At 47.3% G+C, this 26,737-nt stretch overlaps 1 protein-coding gene across 1 annotated transcript in view; it reads right to left on the bottom strand.

Moving 5' to 3' along the window:
- Positions 1-467: 467 nt before the first annotated feature.
- LOC107206960 (hexokinase-1) overlaps positions 468-26,737 on the bottom strand; it is a 35,765-nt gene continuing 9,495 nt past the window's right edge. The window contains exons 3-18 of the mRNA XM_015633486.1: positions 24,721-24,869; positions 19,868-19,987; positions 17,074-17,169; positions 15,814-15,913; positions 15,548-15,731; positions 15,182-15,337; positions 13,518-13,751; positions 11,759-12,063; positions 11,098-11,246; positions 10,878-10,997; positions 9,944-10,039; positions 9,126-9,225; positions 7,059-7,242; positions 5,137-5,292; positions 4,277-4,510; positions 468-3,592 (exon numbers count right to left, since the gene is read on the bottom strand). Coding sequence (XP_015488972.1) covers positions 3,448-3,592; positions 4,277-4,510; positions 5,137-5,292; positions 7,059-7,242; positions 9,126-9,225; positions 9,944-10,039; positions 10,878-10,997; positions 11,098-11,246; positions 11,759-12,063; positions 13,518-13,751; positions 15,182-15,337; positions 15,548-15,731; positions 15,814-15,913; positions 17,074-17,169; positions 19,868-19,987; positions 24,721-24,869 — 2,528 coding nt within the window. The 3' untranslated portion in view covers positions 468-3,447. The remainder of the gene's footprint in view (positions 3,593-4,276; positions 4,511-5,136; positions 5,293-7,058; positions 7,243-9,125; positions 9,226-9,943; positions 10,040-10,877; positions 10,998-11,097; positions 11,247-11,758; positions 12,064-13,517; positions 13,752-15,181; positions 15,338-15,547; positions 15,732-15,813; positions 15,914-17,073; positions 17,170-19,867; positions 19,988-24,720; positions 24,870-26,737) is intronic.

Below are 26,737 nucleotides of genomic sequence, written 5' to 3'. Positions count from 1 at the left end.
AGCCAGGGCCTATTCCAGATGTCCCAGTGTCACACACGTGCCGCCAGTGCATCCCCCTGTGCAGTCCCTGACTGGCACCGACGTTTTCTGACAGCTCAAGGCATCTCCTTCTCTTGTTGGGAGCAGAAAGCAGAGGATGATTTCTTCCCCAACAGGAATTCCCCGTGCCCTGGTGGACTCACAGCCCAGATTCATCCCATAGACACAGCAATAGCTAAGGCTGCCCAAGGCAGGCTACATGATTCCTGTGATACACGATGAACACCAAGTACATGCAATTCTTCATATAAATATAGACAGCATTAAATACCACACAGCAGTAAAGACAGCCAGGTCAGCAGTAAATCCCTCCCCTGCATGTTTACTTGTGCTCTAAGAAGCAAAGCAGTCCCTGCAGTCAGTGAAGAAAAACACTTGAAGAATTTCATTTTTATGGCAAAGGAACGAACAAAAAGCACGGAACGGGGTTCAGAAGTTCAGAAACACTTTATTTTGCCTTCTGCTATTTTCTTAAGAAAACAAAACAAAACAAGGTCTGCTTGTTTTAAAACCCATTCAAAAGGCTTCTGAGAGAACCCCAGAGAAGTAAGGAGCAGATGACATTACAACAGTGGTATGCAAATGGTCTTTTCCCCAGGAAATAAAAGATTTGTGTGTTCATATTGCAGTAATTACAGCTTAACAGTTAAGAGGACTGTGATCTTATTCACCAAGCCTAAAAGCTTTAAGAAAGACATCTCAGTCATTGCTTGGGTAACATTGGAGACATTTCTTCAGACAGTTATAGCTTGTGATTGACTTGGAACAGTTTCCTAGGGGTAAGAAGTAGTCTGGAAATGAAAATCCCACCATGTCTCCCTTTGGAAAAGAACTGCCGTGTCTTGTCGTGTACATCAACTACGGTCCACGGTAGGAAAAGTTAGAAACGCAAACTCACTCCCTATTTGTTATGAGCTGAATCCAATAAACAAAACGACCTATGCCAGCATCTCCAAAATTCACAGTCACCCTGAGACCAAGTTTAACTTCCACTTCTCGTTCACCCTCTATCCTGCTCTGAGCCTGGCCCTCAAGGCTCCAAGCCCAGGTCCCCAGGCACGGCTCACACCACCCCTACAGCTCTGCCGGCGGCAGGCACAAGATTTGCAAACCTTCAAGCAATTCAAATGCAACGTGTCCCCTGTGCCCAAAAAGTTTCTCACCTTCTTCTGTCTCCTGTTTGGGGTCATAGCTGCACATCAAGGCTGTCAGGGACTATTCAAGCTGCAACGTAAAATGGGTTATTGGAGAAGCACAGCTTTAGTGTAGGCAAAAGGGGCTTTTTCATCTACCACAACTCCAGGACAGGCTGTGCCAAGCCGGTGGTGCAGGAGCACCAGACTCTGCAGACCCTAGGCACACAGGACATGTGGCATCCATCACAAGCCTAAAGCAACCACACCTCGGCCTCGGTGCAGCCCCCGAGGCTCTCCTGCAGCGCAGATCCCCCTGCACAAGGCAGGGCAGGGCGTGCACCCCGACAAAACACACGGCCCCTAAGATTTGGGCGCTGTCAGCGCTGTGCCTCTGCTGAACTACGTTAGGAAACACGAGGCACGGGGACCTGTGTGAATCTGACCCCGAATGCCCGGGAATAAAAACACACACACACAAAACACAGGCACCACTGGGATTAGGTTGCAGCTCTCCCTGCACAATAGCTCTTCCCAAAGCACTAAGCCAACAGCCAACAGCACCTCTTCCAGAAAGAACCACTAAACACCAGTTAACGCACATCAAAAAAGTTTAATATTTTCACAAGTATCACGTAACACTAGTACCGGAGCTACTAGTGTGCAAAGTAAAAAGACCCTCTACCTTTGCAAAACCAGTTAGGCATGCAATTTTTCAGGTAGACACACACTTAAAGCTGCAATGACTGTTTGTGACTTACAGGTTACTTTACAACATTCACTCACAGTGCACCATAATGCATATTGAAATGTTATCGATAGGTAGGGCAATCCAAATCTTAGGGAGTGGAACGAGAACAGAGAAGAGTAGCCTGCAAATTCCCATCTACTTTCTGCAGGAAAAGGCAGCAGGGAAAACCATGCGGACATCTCAAATTCATTTTTGGTAGAAGAGTGGGAATTAAGGACTACTGTGTGGTCTCCCTCTTTGCAGAAAGTGGTGTGACTTACAAATGTTACTCGACATGTACCTTCCTAACTGCTTCTCAAGTTAAGTGATGCAACTGGGATGCAAATATAATAATGGCATCGACTGGACAGAGGACAGGGTACACCACGTGTAAATGATCTGCTGTTGCTTTCGTCCTTGGAATAAGCTGCACCCGATTTTGGCTTTGGGGGTTGTTTTCGCACCCGGGTCCTCAAAGGCAAGGTCCAAAACGCAACCCTCCTCTTCCTTTCTGCGCACTAACTCTGGCCGAGTGTTTGTGTTCTGAGTGACTGCTGAACAGCACTAAAGATTAAAGCTCTGTGTGGAAGCAAATACCCATTTAAGGCGAGAGACGGAAGTAGGCGCATCCGGGGGACGCGGCTGAGCCGCGGGTTTGGTGGAAGGGCAGCTGCAGTGCCCTGACCCAGACTAACAAGAAGAGAGAGGAACTACTTTCTGTAAGAACCCTTAGACAGAAGAATACAGCACAGCCGTGTGGGGACCACAGATCTACCGATTTCGCAGGTCTGGAGATTTGGATTACCCCAGTCACCAGCCGCTTGGCTTTACTCTTTAGGGATTCCTCGCCAAAACGTGACAGATTTCGCCCAGTAACACAACACTACTCACAGAAGCGATGGGGAGTACCAGTGGAACCAGATCTGTGGGACAAGGGTGTTTAGTTTCACCATGACAAGAGGCATCAAGGAAGCGAGTAAGTCGCGGTGTCAAGTCCCACTATAGAGTTACGTGCGTGCACGGTGCTGACACACCGGAACGTTTTCACAACCGCTTTAGACGAAACAACAGCAGGTAGATAATGCAGGAGGGAACTGTTGCTTCCCCTTCACTTAAAAGCATCAACACCCAGGTCTGGTGGTCAGCGTGCTGGCAGTGCGCTTAACAGGGATGCTGCAAGGAACACGTTTGGTACGATGCAACGGGAGCTCTCAACGCACATCACCTGGGGGCAATTTCGTCTCAGACAACATCTGATTTTTGACAACTGCAGAAATTATAGACTGGTTTTTTTCCATGACCTACAGATGGGGAAGGTACCGACAAGGTGAGTAAGAAACATGCAGATTGGGGTCCAGAAACAGGAGATATTGTTAACAGCACACATTCTATCTTGTATCCTATTTTTTTTTTTTTTATGTCATTAGTTGTAATTTTTTTTTTTCCCCCAATAAAGCAGTGAGTTCTGGGTTTTTACCAGTTCTGACTATGCAGTCGCTGCTTTATGAGAAACACAAGACAGAATTGAGGCCGGGATTGTGGAGTTCAGTTCTGCTCAGCCTCACGAAGCCTGCATCCCACCGCTGTGATGAGCGCTGCCCCTTTCCCGCTGCCGTCCTCCGACAGCAGGAAGGTCACGTCGCAGTTGGGTGCCAGGTCTTTGACTGTTTGGTGCATGATCCTCGAAAAGCTGTGAAAGGAAACAAGGGCAGTGGGTGAGGAAGGTCCTGCAGCAACTGTGGGGTGGAGCACTGCCACAGGCATTTGTGCTGCGTCCCCTTTCGTCAGGGTAAGAAGCAAAATGCTGGAAACCAGGTTGGATTTGAAGCCTGGGAGCAGTAGGAGTTAAAGGATAAAAGCACTTGCATGCCAGCCCTGGCTGTCTGTGTGAGGTTAACTGGGATCACTGATCCACAGCAAAGAGAAAAGATCAGACCACGTAAGTCCTCTCCATCCCACCCATCTCCCTCCATGCACACCAGAGGTGGGCACTAGTTCTCCTCCTGTCTCCACCTGCATTGCTCTGCAGCAGCTCCTCTGCTGGATATGGAACAGAAACGTCCTCCAAAGAGGCACCAGGCATTTCAGCACTCCTCTGTCACTGCCTGTCCAGAGCCAAGAGACCCTTGCCTTGCCACACAGCTTCCAACTCACTCAGCAAGCTGTGACCCCTTCAGTTTGTCACCACCCCAAGAACCTTTCACGAGTCATTCTTGATCCTTTCATTGCCCTTCAGAAAGCCCTGAGCCCCCTGATTAAGACTCTTTTTATTTTTTTTTCCTGGCTCTTATCCCACCAAGGGAGAGAGTCCAGTTGGAGGCATCAAAAGAAATGAAGTACACACAACACAAACAACAAGAAGGCAAATACTCACTGTGGGTGGAGTTTGTAGAGAGTGCCATCCACACCAACCGTTATCTCCAGGCGCTCTAACCCTCTGTTCTCCCTAATTTTATCTACAATGGCAGCCATTCCAGCACCACACAGCTGAGCTGCTCGCCTCGACACCGCCCCGCAGACCGTCTTGACGATGATACTGTCGTCACAGGTGCTGTTGAGCCCCAGCTGCTGGAGGATGGTTCGCACCTGCAGCAAGGCTAACCTGTCACTGTGGGAGGAAAACACGGCGTTACAGCTTTCCCTCAGCCAAGACATGAACCACGCTGCAATGGGAATGTAAATTCACTCACCCCTGCACTGTTCTGCAGTGCAAGAGAGGCATGCAAGCAGCAACAGAGGCTCCAAGGCCAGCTCCACATTGCCCCACCTTCGCTTCTCTTACCATGAGGCATTCCAGGAAAATATTTTTCATGATGACCTTGGGGTATTTTTTCCCCCGTAAAGCTTCAGAGAAGCTTTAAAATACAGAGTCCGAGCAATAAAAGCACAAAAACACCCAGTAAGCAGTGCTCACTCAGCTAGTGTTCATTCAGTTCCACAACTGCAGCTAAACACACACAAGGGGCCCAGGAAAACGGCTTCATTTCCAAACAAGGAAATAAAATGTTAGAGTGAGGGAATCCTTGACAGCCCTTCCCAGGGTTTAGAAGTGAGCATTGCTAGAAATTCAGAGGATATTGTAAAGAATCCTCCTGCATAGGCACAGATTAAAACTCCAGTTCTCTCCAGAGGAGCAAGCAATACTCTCCAGCTGTCCCTCTTGGCCAGCAGTGTCACCAGATGAACATCACTACACTATTTCACTCTAAGCAGCCTCCCCTGCAGTGCTCTTACCTCTCAATCTGAGAAAGGAACTTGGTTTCAAAGATATGTCTGGTCTTCAGTGTCTCTGAAATCTGGCCTCGGAACAGGAAACCCCGTTTGGTGAAGTCGATCAAAATATTGCGGACTATTTCCCCCAGGTACATCCCACTGATCATTTTCTCATACCTGCAAGGAAAGACAGTCCAGCTCAGAGGGAACCTGCCCATGTTTGCAAAGGCAGCATCACAGGTGTGTTATCAGCCTGTGTGTTACCCACACAGGGCTGCAGGTACCAGTGCTAAGCATCCCTCCTGGGACACTCCTTATCCTGTGCTAGGCAGAGGTCTGCAGGTGTGGAAGGCATTTCCTCGCTCTAGCTTGAGGCAAGTCTGCCAAGTGGGAAACTTGGGTCCTGTGTGCACAGTTGGGGACTGAAAGGGGTTCAAGACAGCTTGGTTCCCCCCTGGAGTTTTGGGACAACTGGTTTCCTGCTGGAATTAACTGAAGTTTCCTACTTGAATTAACTTGAATTAACTGAAGGGCATAAACCAACACTGGACCACCAGCGTGCCAACTTACAGGTCAGTGGTCCTGTGAAGAGGCTGGACGTGGTTTTTCCCACCCTTTATCTTGCAGATGGTTTGTTTTGAAGCACAGGACTCCCTTAAAAACACTGCATTTGTAGTGACTGTACCTTGTGGTTTCCCTGTAATTTTGCTGCACTGAGCCACTGAGCTTTTTCTGTTTGGAGCTCTCAGCCGTGTTTTGCACTCCCTCCCTTCCAGCATCATTCTGGTTTGAATGGAGCATTTTGGGGTCTGTGAGTTGTGTCCTTACCAACGAGAACTGAACAGTTCCATTTCTTGAGAAGGGCATTCAGTGACACATCCTTTATTTCACCTCCTGAAGCTCTACAGCAGGGTTTGTGTGCCCTGGATCGAGCAGAGCCCAGCGCACCATCCTGCTGGAAGCAGGCCACGCAGTCCATTTAATACCATGAACTCTCTCAAGCTTGTACCCAGCAAGAGTCCTCCTTCCTGAGTGCATAACTATTTCTGGAATAAATTACTCCCCTGGCAGTCTCCACTACTGCCTTTGGCTGGTTACTCCATGCCATCTCTGCTGCTGCGTCAGGCTCGCTCACGTCGGCCCCTCTGGGTCTGTTTCAGCCTCAGCTTCTAAACAGCTTCCCAAAGGACTTGCCAACTTGTCTGTATTCCTCAGGTTTTTGTGGGCAGATTTACTCTAGTCACAAACTCTTTTTAAAAGCTCCTGGCATCAAAGCACTGCTGCAAAGAAATGATGAAAAACTAGTCCTAGCAAGCAACAGTCTCAGCCCAGTTTCGTCAGTGCTGGGTACACACCTCCTTGTCAACTTTTTCCTGCAGGGGACAGGGAAGCACTTGCCCAAACAAAAGCTGAGCCCCAAAAACGGGACCAAACTCTGGGAGCAAGGAAGGCAGGCCCTTTAACATGACCTACCCATCCAGAAAATTGTCTGAAATAAGAGCTGTCTGCAACTGCTAGAGAGCTCCTGACTGTTTTACAGTGAGTAGCTCCAAGCTTTAACCACACCAGCTGGTGTAAGCTCAGGATTTCCATAGGCACAGCCCTCCACAAAGAGAGTTCAGCTGAAAGGGATTAACCTGAGACCCAGAGAAAAAGAATGGCTAGCCATCTTATCCCCCTCAGTACAGCATAGGATGACAAAAAGGGTCTCTCCCTAATTTCAAGACTTTTGAAGCCCTCACCAAAAGCCCTGCTGTGGAGTCCCATGGCAGCAAATAAGTCACAAAAAAGCAGTGTCCAGGAAAAGCACAGAAAGGGGAGATCCCACAGGATAGCAGGACTGGAGTCATTTTCCACTCTTAACTGAGAAACCCAGCTCTCTTTTAAAAGCACTTAAGGCAGCCTGACATCATATGCACAGCACACCATTTCTCCTGCAGTACCTTTGCTTTCCAGCATTCAGTGAGAAGTCATCCACTGCCTTGTCATATGTTGTCCTGATGTCGTCCAGGCACCCGTTGTCCCCGAACGCTCCCCACTCCGTGTTCACACACATCCGCCCTTGCTCACCATCCACCATCTCTATGTTTTTCATCTCCTCCATGTAGCAGGCATTGCTGCCCGTTCCTGAGAGAAACAGACACCCAAGTTACTCCTTGGCTGGAACAAAACAGCACCAAAGCCAGCACCACGGCCCTGACAAACCTTCTGAGTGATATTGAATGTGATTTTTTCTGAAAGAAGTAGTTCAATCATCATTTGAAACATCATCCAAAACGCCCCCAAACCCTGACTCTTCAACAGTCCTAAACAGAAGGAGAACATTACTCCTGTGGAGCATTGCTCAGGGTGGCTCAGAGAAGAGAAAGCTCACCCAGGCCAGCTGTGCTGAGGCTCCCACACTGCAGGGAGCAAGAGCAGGGCAGCACTTTCAGCACACAAAACCTTACGTGCTTCTGACCCCAAAACTCCAGGAAGCAGACAGCTGGGTTTTGCACTTGGGAACCACCTTCCACAAAACCCATGGACCCACAGAATTCAGGGGAAAATGTGCTGAACTGAAAACCTCAGGAAGTTTTTAGGCAGCAGGTGTTTTACCAGCTGATTGCTTGGGGAGAGTTTCTGATTTTAATTGCTTATGTTCTCCAGCAGGAAGGTTACTTCCATGTGGAGATGAGTCCATATCTGATATTTCTCAAAGAGGATCCTAAGGAGTGTGGCAAAGTGCTCCAGGTACACAGAGGTCTTTAGGGAGTAAAGCTTTATTAGCAAAGAGAGGCAGCTTTAGCTGCTACTAGGGCAAAAGTTCTCTTGAAGTTACTTAACAAACTCTCATATTATGCACCAGTTGCTACAGCAGGTCTGTTTTCCTTTGCCATTTCTTTAGGGAATCATATCAATACAGTCTGAGCTAAAATAGATCCTCCCCCAGTACTCCCCTGCAGCAGGAGAGCTGAGCCACAGCACAGGGTTTGGCGAGGGGAACGTCTGGGTTTGGAGGCTGAGAGCCAGGTTTGCAGGACCAAACCAGATCAAATCCAACCTCCCTCAGGTGCCATCAGCCAGGCACTCCAGGCAGGGCAGAGGGAGCTGTCAGAGCCCTGGGGCTTTCATTCCCATTATCCCAGAGGTAGCCAGGCCACCTCTGACCCCCTGCTCTGCACACTGACACACCAGCTGCACAGCAGATCTGGCAGGGCTGCAGTGGGGATGTTCTCCTCGCCCCAAGGACACGCTGCCCTTCCTGTAAGCAACTCTGGCTCCTGAAAACGCCACCAAGTGAGCTGTGCAGACACGGCCTCCTACCCACACTGCACTGTGCTGACTCATCCTGGACATTTTCCAACTGTCTGGAGGAGAAATTGGTGGTGTTTTCTCTTCCCACAAGCCACCTCTCAACTGAGAGCGCTCCTGAAGCTCGCAGGTGCCTCGTCCCCCTCTCTCCCACGGAAAACTCACGTCCCTGGAGAGCTCTGGGAATTCACACTGCCCCGTGACTCAGGCTCCCCAAGCGTGGCATTTGCAAAGTCGCCTGTGGAATGACTTCAGCTGTCTCACTGCTGGGAAGGGAGCTGCGTGTCGCTGCACTCAATCTGCCAGAGCTCTCCACCACACGCCATTTGGGAATTGTGGCTGCACTTTGCAGCTCTATTCTGAGAGACCTCAAGCTTGAGGAAAGCTGTGGGCCACCAGAACACCCCAGCAGGGAAGCTCTTACAGGATAAACTAATGGGAACTCCAGGAGTTGGTGAGGCTCCCTGAGCCCACATCTGCCCTCCTCCCAGGCAGCACTCTGCCTTTACCAGATAAAACAGGCAGGATTTATTGTGCATCATAGCTTCTGCTTATCTCAACTGACTGTGGACAGAACTAAGCTGGCTGTTGAATTTTGCTCTCTTTCATTCCTAGATATCTTAGCTTTATTTTCAGTTAACCACAGGGATGTCTCCAAGAGAACACAGACAGATGTGTGGACATGCTGTTCAATAAAAAGCAGCTCTAACACGTACCCACAATGAGCCCAATTTCACAGTTTGGATCTTCATAAGCACAAGTCATCATTGTGCCCACTGTATCATTCACCACAGCCACCACATCCAAGTCAAATTCCTGTGGGGGAGAGGAAACAGCAGTGAGAATTCTGGGCTAGGGGCAGTCCCTCACACCAAAGGGGATGCTGTAGAAACACACTGGAGACAAACAGCTGAAATCAACAGCCTGATTTCACACATGCAAAAACAGGAACCTAATCTACCAGCAGGCAGCTAAGGTGTATGCTCTACCTATGACAGACCATCCTCAGAATGAAGTATATCCCTGGCTGGTCTCCTCAGCTTAGGAATGTTTAAGGACCTATCATTTTATACAGGCACATGGTACAAGCATTCAGTATCACAGCAATTGTGCAGCAATTCCAGTAAAAAAGGTTTTAAGACCTCCTTGGGACTGGCTGATAAAAACTGTGCAAAATTAACACCCTTCTCAGGCTATTTTTCTTCCCTTCCTAGAAAGTTTTGTTTAAACTGGTTGAGGCTTTTCCAAGATCAAGAAGAAGAAAACTGTCTTAGAGTGAACTGAGGTACATTCCTACAGTCACCATTCTGAAAACTTCTTTCTCCATGCATGTGGAAACTGACACAGAGTTCTAAAGAAGCCTTGAAAGTTCTGGCAAATTTGGAAGCCTCTGGGGAAAAACAATCTTCTGTGCAAGACAGGAGGCACAGCCTGTGTCTACAAGGCACACAAATCCTGTGAGAGCGACCCAGCCTGACCCACAAGGTCTGTCAGGTCTGGAGAGGAGTAGAATGAGGAAAAAAAGAAAAATCACCTCTCTTCTTTTAATTCCTTCTCTAAGTAAATATACCACATCTTCTCCCTCACAGTCTGTAGCTTTGAAGCCTTTTGTCCAATTGAGAAGGATACCCTATAAAGCAAGAAAATAGGTTATCAAGTTGCTAAAATTGGACTGAAATGTTATTCTGTGGACATAACATTTCAAATACTTTAGTGTGATGTTTTACAGAAGAGTCTCTGTGAAAATATCTCCTCAGTATGTCGAATTTCCATCTAAAACAATTAATTTGTGATTGGCCTCTACATTTCCAGAGCAATGCAATAAAATTTAAAAAAAAAAAAAAAAAAAAGTGTGACAGGAACAACAAACTCAAAAACCCCAAAAAGTGTTATAGAAAATATGCCTTTCTTAAAGGAAACCCCAGCTAAATACACAGGAAACTATTAACAGCAGTAGAGGTTGGTGTAAGTACGTGCCAGTGAAGAAGTTAAACACACAAGTGCAAAGAACACAAGTCCATTTGTCAGGGGTGTACTGCAGGCCACACTGTCACCCTCAGGGTGACACAGCCCACAAACTGGTGCAACCACTCCATCCAGTGAGACAAGATCAGCTGGGAATAGGCACTGGCAGCAGGGATGGACTTTTGCTTACTGCTTGCAAAACCAGGGAAGTGTCACAGACCAGCAGGTTTACACAGTTGGAAAAAACACAATGCCTTAAAAAAGGGACATGACCACCATGGAAAATTTAAATGCTCTTATCTGTCACAGCCACGGGCTGAGCAGCATTTGCATTACTACCCTTAAAGGAACTATTTATAGGAGCAGCTGTACTGGTCAGGGTCAGTGCATGAACCTTCCCCTTGTACGACCTTCCTGTACCTGTCACGTGGATGACACGAAGGCAGAGAAACCAGACCTGGCATATGCACAGAAGCAGATTCAAAAAATACTAAGGAACTTACAGCATCCAGGCTGGTCTGCTTGCAAGGGAAGGAAAAGGTGAAGCCAAGAGGAAGACGAGCGCCTTTTATCCCCATATAATCCAGGAAGTCAGAAATGCAGGTAACGATGTGATCAAACAGCTTTGAAGAGAAAAGTCATCATGTTTGAAGTTGTACATGTTACATGCTCTTAAGGAGTTATTTAAAAAGCAGCAGTGCAGCCAAACAGAAACACAAATACCTCTTCTCCTGTTCCCTGCATCACTTCTATGGGAATGGCATAGATCTTGTTGTGCATCTCAACTGTTCTCCTTTTACCGCTGCGGATTTTCACCAGCAAAACTCTAAAGTTTGTTCCTCCAAGGTCAAGTGCCAGAAAGTCTCCATTCTCTGCAAAAGAATACGTGTGTTTATTTGAAGAACCCTAAGTAAAATCTGAAGAAATGCTTCTCTCGAAATAGTTTGATAGAAAATCTGCTTCTTGGGAAGATCATCATCAAAGGAGGATTTTAGATGCTGCTCTGATTATTTTGTTTTACTTTAAACCAACAAGGGAAAAAGGACCCAGACAACTGTTCCCTGAGAGAAAGCTGACATTTGACCAGCCACCCTGAAATGCAAAGTACCCAAGTAACGTCAACAGGCTTCGTGTGGGTTTGGATTTACAATCCCAGTTGTGGTTTTATGATCCCAGCTGTGATTTTCTCCCCTCAAGCTGTGACTTTGCTCGTGCCCTGAGGCAAGGACACAGGACCAGGCTGCCAGCAACCAAGACAGGCCAGCAGGGCCAGTGCTGAGATCTCCTCCTCTGCACATCTCAGGTTCCTCTTTGGTCACACCAGATCTGCTCAGCCTCACCAAACTGGAAGCCCGTTTTGTGCGGCAGTAAGGGCACACTCTACCTGTCCCATCCGGCGTGCTGCGGACGAAGGTGGGCAGCATTTTCACTTTGGCCGTCTCGTGAGTCTTCTTCTTCAGCCCCGCTTCCATCTCTGCCCTCATCCTCTTCTTCACCTGCAGCAGCTGCTCATGGGTGAGTTTGAACTCGGCCAGGGTCTCGTCGATGAGGCGGTGCTGCTCCGACAGCCGGTACGCCACGGCCGTCACCATGGCCGCCCCCTTCCCGCTGCCGCTCTCCGACAGCAGGAACCGCACCTCCGAGTCGGGCACCAGGCGCCGCGTGGTTTTGTGCAAGCGCCGGGCGTACCTGTGGGGAGGGGAGGCTGAGAGCCTGGCCTCTGCACTGCCCACGCCCCAAAATCTGCATCCCCCCCAAAAATCTGCGCTGCATCACCCCTCCAAAAATCTGCGCTGCATCGCCCCCCAAAATCTGTGCTGAAACACCCCCCCCCAAAATCTGCACTGCATCCCCCCTCAAAATATGCACTATATCCCCCCAAAATGTGCACTGTATCCCCCCCAAAACCTGCACTGCATCCCCACAAAATCAGTGCTGCATCAACCCCCCAAAATCTGCAGTCATTGCCCCCAAATTCCACACTGCATCCCCCCTCAAAATCTGTACTGCATCACCCCCCCAAAATCTGTGCTGCCACCCCCCAAAATTTGCACTGCATCACCCCCAAAATCTGCGCTGCATCCCCCCAAATCTGTGCTGCTGACACCAACCCAATGCAAGGGGAGTGGGCAAACTCACCATGCTCAAACTAGCTACAGCCTCCCAAGAAGGAAAACTGCCAGAGAAGAGCAGTTCTTCCCCACAGCCTCCTTCTCCCTGAATTTCTAAGCAAAGCCAGCAAAAAGCAGGGGAGAGCATCTGTCTCATCCCCTGATCCTGGATGGGAGAAACTCCCTGGCTGCAATTCTGCTCTGATTCCCTCTCCTGCGGTCCTCTCCCAAACTCACTGGTTTAGATGGTGTGGGAAACAGTTAAGAAACCAAAACTGCCCATGTTTATTATCTTAACAGTCTCCAGACCTTGTCCAATCTGGAAAAGCTAGTCAGAACAGCATCCTTGGGAACTTTTTTGTTTGCTGAAGTTCTATGGTTTTCTTTAACAGAGAAAATTATCTTTTTCAACAAATAATGAGAAACTGAAAATGAAACATTAAGTACACTTCTCTTTTCAGAAGTTCCCCCAATAAACATAATTTTCTGATTTCTACATAAATCTATACAGCTGCCTCACTAAAAATGTAACTTTCAAGATGGGCAGAAACAAGACAAAGCCAGTTTTTTAAAGGCCACAGAAATCTAAGCACTATTTTTTCCCTCCCGTGGTTTCCATGCGTATCTTCAGAAAAGACTGGCAAAAATAGGGTTAGGCATGGACATTAAACTGCAAATGGAGATGAATTAATGCAGGTCTCCTCACAGCCCAACCCATGGGCACAAAGAAGTGTTTTGTACAAAGAACCTCTCCTTCCAAGAGGTTTCTTGGTGATACCTTAAGGCATCTACCCAGACCACCACAGTTTTCCCTGACATTGCACTATCCAGATACTCAGGGTTTTGGTTCTTTTCTTCACTCCAAACACATCTCTCCTTTCCCCCACACCCCCCAGCTCCAGACCAAAACCCCCATGCCCATGCTTTGGGTTCATCATCTCCCAGCCTGCCCGGGTGATGTCTTGGGATGACACGTTCACCATGCTCACCCCTTTGCAAACCAGAGCCCGTGGCAGGAGCAGAGGGACTCACTGTGGGTGCATCTTGTAGAGGGAGCCATCCACCCCCACGGTGGTCCGGAGCCGGCCCACGCCCTTGTTATCCCGCAGCTGGTTGAGGATGGCGCCCAGGGTGGAGGCCACCAGGTTGGCCGAGCGGAAGGACACGATGGTGCAGACGTGCTGGACAGCGATGCAGTCCTCGGGGGACGGCTCCACCCCCAGCCGGGTCAGGATTTCTTTGGCTTTGTTCAAACCTTCTTTGCTCCTGCAAAGCACAAAGGGGGTTCTTAGCAGGCGTGGACTGGACTGCAGGACTGAGGCACATCCAAACACGGGTGTCCCTGCCTGGGGTTTGAGGAAATTAGAACATTTCTTAGAGATCTGGACTAGAAAGCTCTGTGAGGCTTGAAATAAAACATGCAGCCGCACTATGGGGAGGACCTGGAGGAATTAAAATGCTTTTTCATTACAATGATGCTTCTCTCTCAGCCCCACAATTCAGCACAGGCCTGAGCACACACCTAATCCCACACCCACTCCCTCATATGTCTTGATAAATTAAGCCCAGTGCAAAAAACAAAACCCTGAGCAAAGGTTGCCTAAGCAATTTCATCCTAAAATTTAAATCCTAAAAGCCTCTTTTCAGGCTTTTACAGCCCCACTGAATCTTTGCCTCTTGCATTGTTTTATCCTCATTAGCATCCAGCCTGAGAGTAAATCTTCTGGCAAAACTTCTCCTTGTCCAATTTGGTGATTTCCCAGACAAAAATACACAGGGTATATATCTTGTCATCCCTAACTCCGTTTTTAAGGACTCTTGCACCTTGCTAGAAATTTGAAGCTGCACAGGGATGTGCCCCCTATAACCACTTTATAACCAAAGTGTCTCTTCAAGAAGTAAGGTTGGAGGATTTCAGGGCAAATTTTTCCTCTTAATAACTGAATTTCTCAATAATTGCATTCTTCTCACTGCTGTTCAACATTACCTTGGTCCACAATACAGACCTCTGTGGTTAAGACAAATGAACACAGACATTTTAATGGAAAGCTGTTCAGGTAACATAGTCTGCAAGGACAGGAGTAAACTGTGGCAGGAGGCATTATAGAATGTTCCCTTGGTGTCATATTGCCATTTCAAAAAGAAAATCCAGACCAATGACTGAGGTACAAACTATCGCAGTGATGTGAATTTTAAAAACAGAGGGGGGAAGAGCCTCTAAGTACTGACCAAAGGGGTGATGACACTCCAAGAAACCAACTGGCACATAGCTCAGAGGTCACTGTGCAGCACCCAGCCCTGCCTACGAGACTGAATGCTCTGCCTTGTCACACTTCTTTTCTTTCTGCCCAGCAATCCCAGGGATACAGCAAGGAGCAGCACAAGTATTTGCTAGGAGGCACTAAGCCAACTCACTCCTGTGTTTAGCTGCACTCTGTGAGCAGTGAGAGAGGCACTACAGCTCGTAGCCTGAAAGCTGCATGGACTGGCAGACTTTAGGGTTCCTCCCAACACAGAAGGAGAAAAAATTTTTGGGGAGGAGGGGACTGTCTGCTGGGGGTCCCCACATGCCAGCTCTGCACAGGCAGCAGAGAACCACTAAAGCAGCAGGCTTCCCCACAAAGCAGAAAGAGCAGGAAAATTAACATTCAGAGTCACTGTGAAGCCCAAGGAGTGAAAAGGGATAGATTACTCACTTTTCAATGGCAGAAACATGCTTTGTCTCAAACTTCCCTTTGGTGAGAAGCTCAGGGGTGATTCTCCCTTCAAAGAGCAGCCCCTCCTTGGCCATCTTCACCAGGATGAGCCTTACCAGCTCCCCCATGTACAGCCCACTGACCATCTTCTCAAACCTGCAGGAGTGGACAGCAGTCACCCACAAATCCAGGAGCATCACTGGGAAGCAGAGCCCAGCTGTGCCACTGTAATGCCCAGCCCAGCCAGAGGTTTGCCTCACCAGAGGCAAAGCTTTACTGAACTGCAGAGTTCGTTACACAAGCGGAAAACAGGGCACAGGACAGAAAACAGCAGAGCAAATGTTCCCAAATGACTGCCTGACTCACAGCTGCTTCCCAGGATTAAGGGATCCGCGGTCAATCTCTCGATCGAACTCGGTCCTGATGTCCTCCAGCGAGCCGTCATCTCCGAAGGCCCCCCACTCGGTGTTGATGCACATCCTGCCCTCATCCCCCTCCACCAGGTCGATGTGCCGCATCTCCTCCATGTAGCAGGCGTTGGTGCCGGTGCCTTGGGGGAAAGCACAGCAGAAGGTGCTGAGCAGGCCGGCCGGGCCGAGGCAGAGCAGCCCCGCGGCCGCGACGAGCGTTACCGATGATCAAGCCGACTTCGCAGCGCTGGTCGTCGAAGCCACAGGTCATCATGGTCCCCACGGTGTCGTTGACCACAGCCATGATATCCGCATCGTAGTCCTGGGGAGCAGCAAATCGTTACTTGGGAAAATGCTGGGCCTCACCAGCCTTGCTTTCAGCAAAGAGTTTCATGAGGAACAGGAGGCAAATAATCTGTCTGAATACCAACAGCTCATCTTTTAAAATACTTCCCTGTTCCGTCTGCCAGTTCCTCATCCCACGTACCCAAGAAGGCAGAGCAGACTAATGCAAGCAATGAAACAGCACTAGGAGCACTCTAGAGAGCACAGGCCTGCTCTCACATAGGCACACTTAGGCAGGAAAGGAAAGGGCTGAAACGTCATGGAATGATTTTGAAGCGGCTGCTTGAGGACTCAACCTGGAAAATGTTTCTTGTAGATTCATTTAAATCATCAGTGTGTTTTATTTCAAGTGAAGATTTTAATACATAAATAATGCAATTAGATAAATAAAATGCAGCCATTCCTTTTTCCAGGCTCTTCAGTGTGTGATTCTGCCAAGACTAATGACAGTACCTGACTCCAGTAATGCTGTTTGGTGACGGCAAAATTCAGGTTTGCTGGAGTCCACAACCACCCAAAGAAAGCAAACACTTCACAGTTTCCAGTGAATTTTTGGATGCTGAGTAATCAACATATGACCTGGCTGCAAGTATTATGCAAAACCAAATTAATTCCCTCTCATGCTCAGTGCCTTTTTATTTGTTTAAACCAGCAACCTGGTCACCTTCACTCTCTATAAAGTCAAAACTGAGAAACTGCAGGAAGCAGCAGCTGCTGAGCCTGAAATCCCCTTCTCTTCTACTCAGCTCCTCTCCTGCTCCCACGCACAGCAGGTGCACAACTGAGCTGAGTCCAGTCCATGAGAAACAAGTTTCTCAGGAATGGGACGCGTTGGTATCACTGAAAAGCCACAGCACTGCCACACAGCACTTCTTCAGTTTCTGAAGAGTGATAAAATCACTGAAGGTTGCCAGCAAAAAGCCACGACACAGCAACTCAGTTCTGTGCTGTGAGGAAAATCACAGCTTCCACACAACAGCTCTGGCGCCGCTTCATTTTTCCAGCAAACCCACGCATTTTCATGCAAGAAAGCAGAGCTCCACCACCACTCAGACCACCTGCTCAAGTGAGTGACATGAAGAGCGGTCCCTGACAAAGCTGAGACACAGCTACAAAGGAAAAAGAAGTGCAATTTACCCCACGTTTCTTGATGGCCTTGTTAAGCAGCCTCACGACATCTGCTCCCTCTACTCCGCTCGCTTTGAAGCGCTTCGTCCAGGTTATCAGAATACCCTGATAAATAAAACAAGACAGCAACATTCAACAGGATGAAACCATAAGACACACACTGATTTATTTTATTTTTTTTTTCTCCTTGTTTTTAAAAACAAGATTTTGTATTTCAAATGAACCTTCAGGTCTTTTTTTCCCACATGACCTCTAACAACCCAACCTGAGACAACTGGCAGTCTTAAATTCTAATTACAGTGAGCTGAAAGATGGAAAATTCTTTTCCCCTCTCTTGCTAGAAAATGGTGTGTTTGCATTTTGTATTTTCAGCCTACTCTTCTCCCTGCTACTCCTCGACAGTTTTTCTTGGAAAACCATTTAATCCTTTTGGGCCATGGAAATAGACTGCTTTCAGAAACAGCTGACTGTACAGGGCTGAGTACAGAGCAGGGATATGATGTTGGCATGTCCAGGATTCAGCTGCAGTGGGGATCGGGCTGCTGCACATTTACTGCCTGGAGTCCCATCTGTCTGGGCTTGTTTAACTGTGGGATGGTTTTTATGGGTTGAGGCAAATGACAATACTGGGGATGGAATAATGCACGTCCCTATTTCCCTATTTTACAGCACAGATCAAAAAGGAAATCCTGGTATTGAATTCCTTGTCTGCAAACCATCATGAAGAGCCTGCAAGTCCCCCAAGGTAATGACTACACTGATCTTTTGCTATTTACATAATGCCTGGCTGAATCAGAGCATTCAGTGTACAGGTAAATAATAATAATAAAAGAAAGAAAAGAGCATTGACAGTAATCAACTGACAGAAAGACAACTCAAACCAGCTCAGCTTTCCATACCCACCACAATATTCATATCTGTCATAACAGGAGTCCAAGAAGCTAAAAACCAGAAAAGCTGAAGCCTGTAGGCACAAGCAGGCAATGCCCAGGTGTACGTTTGCCCATATCTCAGCTTAAAAATCAAATTTTCCCTCCAAACTGAGATAGCTGCAGGGGACAGAGGGTCAGGGCAGCTCTTTCCAGACCAGGAGATCTCTCCTACCCCTAGACCCCAAACTCAGTTTGTCTAAGTTCTGCCAGTGTGCTGCCCTCGTGGCCATCATTTAGAGACCCAGCAAAGCCCCGTGCTGCTGTGCAGGGAAACTGTGAGCAAAGCCCGCTCCGCTGGCACGGCTCTCACGGGCAAAAAGGGCACCTTGTTTCACAAAACTTTTCTAAGAAACTGGTCAAACCACACTGGCAAAGAGCAGCTCCTCTCAGCGTTACTGGCCACTGTGCTGGAAGGAATTTTTCCTCCACCAGCAAAGCCTTGGAAGCAGAAAGGAGCCCTTGGAATGCAGCAGAGTTGAGTGGGGCCCAACCATGCGGTGCCCATCTTATCACCCTGGGAGCAAACAGGGACCACCTTGCCTCCTTCTGCTCACCAAGCACAAGGAAACAGCACCCAGGCAAGCACGGCCTCGCAGAAGCAGCAATCCAAGAACAAACCTGGCCCACAGAATCCAGGGGAGAAAAAAACATATTTTTCAAACACTCCAAACACATCAGCAAAACCGTCAATTTTGCTGGCACTTGTCAACGTTGCCGGCTTTTCTCTTTAAGAGACACCCTCCTCCCTTGTCTCTTTAGTGTCCCACTCCACTCTGCCACTGCTCAGGTGTCCCCATGGCACCCCACATGCTGCCTACCCCACACAAGCACAGTTCCATCCCAGCTGGTTGGAGCAGACCAGCCCACAAACATTTGCTTTCATCATGCAGCTAAGCAAACCTTCCCAAGGGCAACTCAACTTCACAATCACATCCCCAGCATGGCTCTGCTGTGGTCAGGAGCCTGAGCCTTACCATGCACCACAGCCAGATGGGAGAGCTGCCCCAAGGTCAACTCATGTCTTCTGATCTGATGCAGGTAAAGGCAGCTCTCTGCTCTGAACTGCTCTCAGACCTTGAGTTAGTCAGCACCCTTGGGTTCAGCTCTCAGCACTGCTCAAGAAGTGAAATGTAATGGAAATCATGCCTCACCTGGCCCTCCTCAGCACCAGCATCTGGGGGGCTGTTGCACCAGGCTAACCTAGAGACCTGCAAGCTGGAAAAGCAGGTGCTTTAACAGGGCAACCTCTGTGTGTTTTGTGTAGATTTAACTTTCCTGTATCCATTTGCTACGCGGTCACCATGGCAATGCTGTACCGGGAGGCTGCTGAGTCATTTGTGGTACAAGGAGCAAAAGGAGGAAAACACCACAGCATCCTTGTCCTTGGCAATCTCATCAGCCACTGCCCAAGGCTGGTTATCCCCACCTCTCTGTAAAGCAGGCTGGTTCCAGGTGACCTGTCTGACTGGTGGCACGGCTCGGGATCGCTGCTCGGCAGGGACACCCGGATCCGGATCCGTGTGTATTTGTGAGGGGCAGCAAAGCCCAAGCAAACCCTGCTGGGCTGGCTCCTTCCCAATCACACCCCGTGGGGAGGTGAAAAAGGCTGCACAGGAGGCGGGGAAAACCACTGCCATGTTTAGAGGGTAAACTGTAACACCGAGGAGCTCAGCACAAAACATCAGCTGTCTCCTCCCCTTTTGTTACCCAGCTCTTTCAGGCAGAAACATAAACACAAACACAGTCTGACAGCAAAATATAATACTCATTTATCCCCAAAATGAGACCTGTCTGGGATACTGCTTTCATGGCAGTGTTTTAATAACATGGCAGCTCTTCTGTGTATTAAGAAAATTGTGAAATCTTCTTACCTCATCTAGCTTGGTTTGTCGACAGGGGAAGGAGAATGTAAACCCGACTGGCAGTTTCTTGTCTTTGATTTGTTGTTTCTCCATAAAGTCTCCCAGGCATTCAGCAACATGATCAAAAAGCTGTAAGAAAGAATATAAAACCACCATGATTAGAGATACAGCTTCAGGGAGAAAATGTTTCAAACTCCATATGAAAACTGCTCTCAGTGAAGGGAAAGGGGAAAATAGCTCTCCAGATTTTAATTTTAGATTTTATATAAGACATATAAATGGCATAGCCATGAAAATACTCTCAAGCAAGGTATATTAACACCTTAATAGCTAATATATTATGAAATGGACTGTCCTTTTACACACCTAATTCTGCAGGCATCTTTTATATCCTTATAAAAACACTTCCTGAAACAAGAGGCTCGTGGCTCTCGAGCCTGCTGTAACCCTTCCACTTAACATTTGATGGGAACAAAAATGTTCTTTTAACCTTTCTATAACAGGAAGGGGCGAATCAAAAGAACATTTGGGATCCAGTCCCACAGGAGGTAGAGCACTCTTACAGTGATGTAGAGAAGACAACATCTGCTTTACTCAAGCTTTGCTGAGACCAGAGAACCCAGCACTTTGCAGGAGCCACTCAGAAGAACATCAACTCTCAAATCCATTCCTAATCATCCCTAAAGCACACAACAAACAAACAGAAAGGAAACCCAAGGGATTCATCTAAATATATCTTCCTTGTTTGGAGAAACAACCCAAAACAGGGATATTTTTTGCATTTTTTGAAAGGTTGAACTATGCAGGCAGCCTGCACCAGGCTTGTGGGTACCAACTCCCACCCAGATGCCTCGATGGCATCTGTGACCACGGCACTACGTGTCCCTGTCAGCCAGGCCAGGAACCAGGGAGGCACAAAGGCCTCTCACACTGAGCCATTTGGAAAGCCCCTCAGGTACACTGCAATGCTCAAAGCTGAAATCAGGCCTGGGCAATTGGAGCAACAAAAACACACATTTGTATTTACCAGAAAGCCAGACATGCCTTCAACTGACCCATACCACAGATGGATGGCAAGCTGTTAACAAGTCACTGCCTGCCCCGGGATATAACTGTGCCTCACATTTTAACTCCCTGAAAAACAAAAACCCAAACAAAATAAACCCAATCCTATCTGCAGCACTGGTGGGATGGGAGCAGGTAATCTGCCTAGAAGACTGGGGATAACTGGGAGGGAGTACACAAAGACATCTGTTGGTTCCAATTAGCCCACACAGCTTTATTAAGAACAATTTAGAGTCTTGGAGAGACAGGAATGTACTACAGACAGGCTGCAGCAATTACAAATGATGAATAGGAATACTTTGTCCTTCAAAGCAGGTCAAGAAGCAGCGTGTGTAATGTTACAATTAAAATGAACACCTTAAACTCATGCCTTAAATGAGGTCAGATTTGATTAAGGAAAAGTACAGTGGTTTCCCAGGGAGAATTTTGCCACTCGTTGCCCTGGGCAGATCAAGGACATTTTTCTGAGCCCACACAGAGAAACAACATGGGAATGCAATGCACACCACTGCAGTTCTGGAAGACAATTTTCAGCTGTCCAGATGAGGGACAGAGGAGTCACAAAAAGAACTACAGTTACGTAAAAAAACACAGCAACTTCTCCAGGAGGAAGGCAGAAACAGCAGGAGTGTGTGTTCTGATTACACTTTCCATCTGAAAGTATCTTGCTGAATACTGAATATTGTTTGAAAACTCAATCCTACTAAACTTTCAGCTGCTTCCAGGATTACAAACAAAAACCAGGGGCCAACCTCAAACCCCTCGGGAGGTCAGAGAGCAGGAAGCAGAAATGTTGACTGTGTATGTTGTTAGAAAAATCCCTCCCATGCAACGAACTACGAATGCATAGAGAAAAGACGGGATCTGCTTTGTAAGTCTAAATGCAAAAAATTCCTGGGCATTCCCAATAGACTCCAAAAAGTCCATGCACCTGCTGTGTTTGCCCACACAGTCCTGGCAGGAGCTGCTGAAGCCCACCTATGTGAGTTAGCAGTACACTGGGAGGGCAGGGAAATGCAATTAACTATTAGCCATAATTTGGGCACTACAGGAGCTGTGTCTAGTCAGTGATGCACGGCCTGGCTGTGCTGCTGTTGTTCATAAACCACAGAGGGAAGGCACAGCTCAAAAGCAGAAAAAAGACAGGCATTTATTAGGTTTGCTGCCACTGACGCCCGTAAGATTTTTCCTAAGGAGACTCAAGGAAGTGTCTGTGTGTGCCCATGACCATATTAATATCCAAACCTTACCAGTGCCAAATGACTCTGACTGGACAGTAGAGGCAACATTACAAAGATCCAGCAGAATTTCATTAAAGTAGGGAAGGTGCACAGAGGAAAAAATCAAAATCTTCTTTTACCCACAAATTTGCAGTAGGGAACAGTGTGAACCAAGTATTTTATCATATGTTAAAGAGAAGGATGGAGGAAATGCCACAGCCAAGAGGAAAGGAACAGTCTGATTCACAGACCTTAAGCAATACAGCCTGAGACCCTGAGCAACAGATCAAGCTTAATTCCCCTGACCATGAAGTTGCCTGATCAAGTTGGATTCCAAGAGGTCTCCACAATGATGCATTTGGCAGACAGGAGACTTGGACCAGCAGCTGAAGATCCAAGCTCAGGCCCAAGCCCCTCAATGGGGATGATTTAAGGAGCAAGGAAACCACAGTTTCAGATCCAGAGAATGGCCACAAATCCATAAGCTAGCTCCAGTGGTGGCAGAACACAAAAAGCAACACCAAAATCAAGTCTCAGGCATGTTCCTGTTCACTGAGCTGACACAAGAGACAGGCTTCTTACAAATTTTACACCTGCTATTACACTGCTGAAGTCAATGAGAGTTTTGCCCTTCACTTTGATAGGGAACTGTCTCTGACTGGTAAAACTGTCAGCCCATGCCTGACAGATAAACAAAAATAGAAGTTTGAATGCCACAAAGTAGAAAATATCAAAAGGAACCTTGCTAGGGAGACATGAAGCCATAAATCACAATCCTTCAATAAGCTGATTATGCACTAAGCTTTAGGAGTGTAACTCAGCAAAGTTAATGACACAGCTTGCTGGAAATCATTAGTAGCCAACCCTCCACAGGCAGCTCAGGCCAAGTATTCCACAAATCTGGCTCGGACATTCAGTAAACCTCAAGATAGACATCAGTCAGAGGAACCAAACCATCAGCCGCCTGTCTGCCTCCTGGGCACCCCTCATGCTTCCCTCTGAAGGCTCACAGCAAGCACTGGATATTGTCATGGAACAACTTCAAACCCGAGTGCTATTCTGATAATGCTTCCAAGTTCTGCTCTCATTTTCCTGGTACTTGAATACTGTGCCCATGGGGTCAGCGGAAGACTTGCTCGCCTTTCTTTCAGCTTAACAGCCATGACAAAGCCTATCAGCCTGAGCTCCACACTGCTGCCTCCCAACAGCCAAATGGCCTTTGGATAGTGAAAAATTAAAACACAGCTATGACAGTGACATGGAAAGAAAGCAGACCTGACATCTCCCTTCCCGGCTTCTCCTTACCACCCTTATCATGTCTCCATCTAGAACCCCTAAAGCCAGCCTGCCTTGCTTCCTCAGGACAGACACTTGGGTGTGCAGACAGCCCTGCTGCCTGCCAGCCTCCAGCTCCTGACACCCATCCATGGACAAGCATTCCCCTGCTCCCAACCTGCCCACCCAACTTCCCTGCCTCCGCCAGCCACAGGCAGCTCAGCTCAGCTCCCCTCCAAAACCATTCTGTGGGAAAGCCACTGCATGACCTTCTGGCCCAAAAACGAAGCAATAAGGTTAGGAAAAGTCCTTACAAGGGGGTTATTTTACTGCTGTGGTTCAGATATCACAGCAATGCTTTTATCAGTTCTACTGACAAGCCATGATTGCCACCTTACACTCACTGCTGCATGAGAATGCAGAAGCACTTATTACATACAGACAATAAAGAGATTAAGGTGACTACAGAAAATATATTAAAGGTAGAAATTCTGTTCCTATAATTTTTTTTTCTCCTCTTTTGTTTATTCTTCTGAAACAAGCTTTGAGTTTCCTGCAGGTCTCGTACTCCTGAACAGCACTTCATTCTAATAAAAAGTGTAAAAACCTTGCTGTTTCCAACAATGAATATTACTTGTTTTGACTTATGCTGACACAGAGACAAATCTGACTTCCTGATCTTAAAAAAAAAATTTAAAAAAATCTTTCAAATAACTCAATTTGAAATCCAAGTGAAAGGATACAAATATTTTCTACTCTTGGAACAGAGAAGACTGAAAAAAAAAAACCCTTTCAATTACTCAGCAAAACTTAAGTTGAAGCTGTGCCAAAACATTCTATCAGCTTCCCGTAATTTTTCTAATGTACTTGTACTTTTCATGAATGCTGAGTTGCCCAGACTGCCAGCACAGAGATGTGGCTGTCATGGGGATTTCTGTCCCTCATCTAACACTACAATTGCAGGGCTGGTCATGTTCATTGCTTACAAAGACCAAGTTGTTTTCCTGCTCTCCATTTGTACTCATGGAAAGTAAGTTCACCATAAAAGCCAGGATTTTTATTTCTAAGCCATTTTTTCCCCTAACTTATCCAGAAGCCTCCCACATGCTGACAGCAGGTTTGCAGCACCCATGCATGCTCTGTTACACTAAGTACTGCTTATCCACTTTCAGTATTGACCCTGAAGTGGAGTCTGCATGCTGCAGGTACAGCTGTTGAGATGTTACCCTCATTCCTGTGGGGGTTTCCTAAAACCTAAGCAGCCAATCTTTCAGGGAGACATGCCAAGGAAGAGGTGCTTACCCGTGTTCCACTCCCATGCATGATGTCTTCTGGGGTATTATAAATTTCACTTTCCATCTGCACCGTCTGCTTTTTTTCATGCGATACCTTGACCCGAAGAATTCGGAAGTAAGAACCGCCGAGATCCAGCGCAATGAAATCTCCTTTCTCTATGTGGAAAACAAGACACAAGTGATTAAAAATTGCATGCAGCACAAATCTGGGAAACATCAAGCCTGGTTAAGTGCAGCTAGGTTAAGAAGTAAATGTTCAATCCCTACAGCAAAGGAGTTCCAGCTGCATCCATGTGAACTTGATTCCAATGATCTGATTCCCTACAATTTAACACGAAGTTGGTGCAATGGCGACTGCAACGAAGGTTTACCCAAAAAGAATCCAAAACAGTGGACACTCTGTATCCATATCTCGTGATGAAGCAAGGATCTCAGAAGAAAGCCAAAAGAGATGTTGAAAATAGAGACAGTAAAATGAAGAGATGCCAGACCACTGACAAGCAGCCTTTTGCGCTAAATAAACCTGTGTCATTCTGGCAAATAGCAGTGAATGGCAGCTGCTCTAAAATCAACAAATTAAACACAGATGTAATTAAAGTAGGAACCACCCCTTATCTCATGTCCAGAAAGGCTGAGATTCACTGCAAACAGAAAAGAGAAGTCAGAGAAACGACAGCCTAAATAAACAGCCCTGTACTACTGCAGGAGCTACTCAGAAGTTGTGATGCCTTGCACAGGGCTCCTAATATCTGCCCAGGAGCCAGGGAAAGAGTTGGGGTACCTGCAACTCCCTCTGTGCTGGAGAAAGCTGAAGCCAATCCAGTACCCTCCAATCTCCACAGACTCCAGGCACGTGGCCTGGCTATCTGAGGAATGACACCCCTGGAGAGCAAGGCAAATATATTTGACTGACCTGCTCGTGCCATCTCGTGCCTTATCGAAGAGGGAGCACAGACAGGGATCATCAAAGTCTGCAAAAAGATACTATTTAGGGAAGCAGTGTGCACAACTTTCTCTCACAGGAGTGTGTGCCCAGGCTGCAGATAATCACCAGGGCTCTTGGCAAGCATTTTGTGTCTGTGCACGGCATCCCCGGGCTCACTGAGGCTGCTCAGAGGGCAGCAGAGCAAAGGCACGCGGTGCTTTCTCATCAGCTGTGACTTTCAGAAGGCCATTCTTAACATCACCATTTTTCCACTTCTACCTAAATTCAAAGTGGAAAAACCTCTAGCAGCTGGGAAGATTGTTCTGACATGTTACCTCAAACACACTCAGCTCTCAGAGCCTTCTGACCCCAGACTGTCACCAAAATTCCATGTATGCAATTTATCCACGAGGATTTCCAGAGCCATACCAGCCTCTGAGATTACTCTATCCACTACCATATCAAACTCCTAAAATCTGACATAGTGAGCTGTTTCTCCTCATCACCCCAAGCACCTCTGCCTCACCCCACTCAGCAAAGCTGATGAACTGGACAAGGTGTCTCTCAGGACATCATCAGGGATCTTTAACAGAAACAGACCAAGAGAGGTAAAAACACACTGCAAATGTCCTTTTGGTTTTCCAAGGTTGCAGTGTAATACAGAAACAAAACACTGTCATGTGAGAAACCACAAAGGACAATAAACTCCATACAGAAAAACATAGCAAAATTACAGTGGGAGCCCACAATTTCTAATACACCTCCTAATTTTACTGCACCGCAAAGCAACTTCTCCTTCTTGCTGCTCAAGCCAAAAGTTTGCCAAAACACAGACCTTGTAGTGCTTCCCTACCTGTTTCTGAGCAATGTGGCTTTAAACATTGCTTTGCACCAGTACAAATGTCATTTAAAACATGAGCACAAGCAAACTGGAGAGGCAATTCCCTTTATTTGGCTCAGCATAAAAAATTCATAACCTACTTCACCGCAGCAACTCCGGAAGTCAAACACTGGCCACAAGTTTCTCATTAAGCCAAATACTCAAATAAGCTTTATCTTATGGGTATCATCTGTTGAGTGCAAAGCCATTACCTGCAAT

Source organism: Parus major, chromosome 6 (assembly GCF_001522545.3).
Source record: "Parus major isolate Abel chromosome 6, Parus_major1.1, whole genome shotgun sequence".
NCBI lineage: Eukaryota > Metazoa > Chordata > Aves > Passeriformes > Paridae > Parus > Parus major.
The sequence above is the reverse complement of the archived record's forward strand: the minus strand, read 5'-3'. Positions and strand labels throughout refer to the sequence as shown.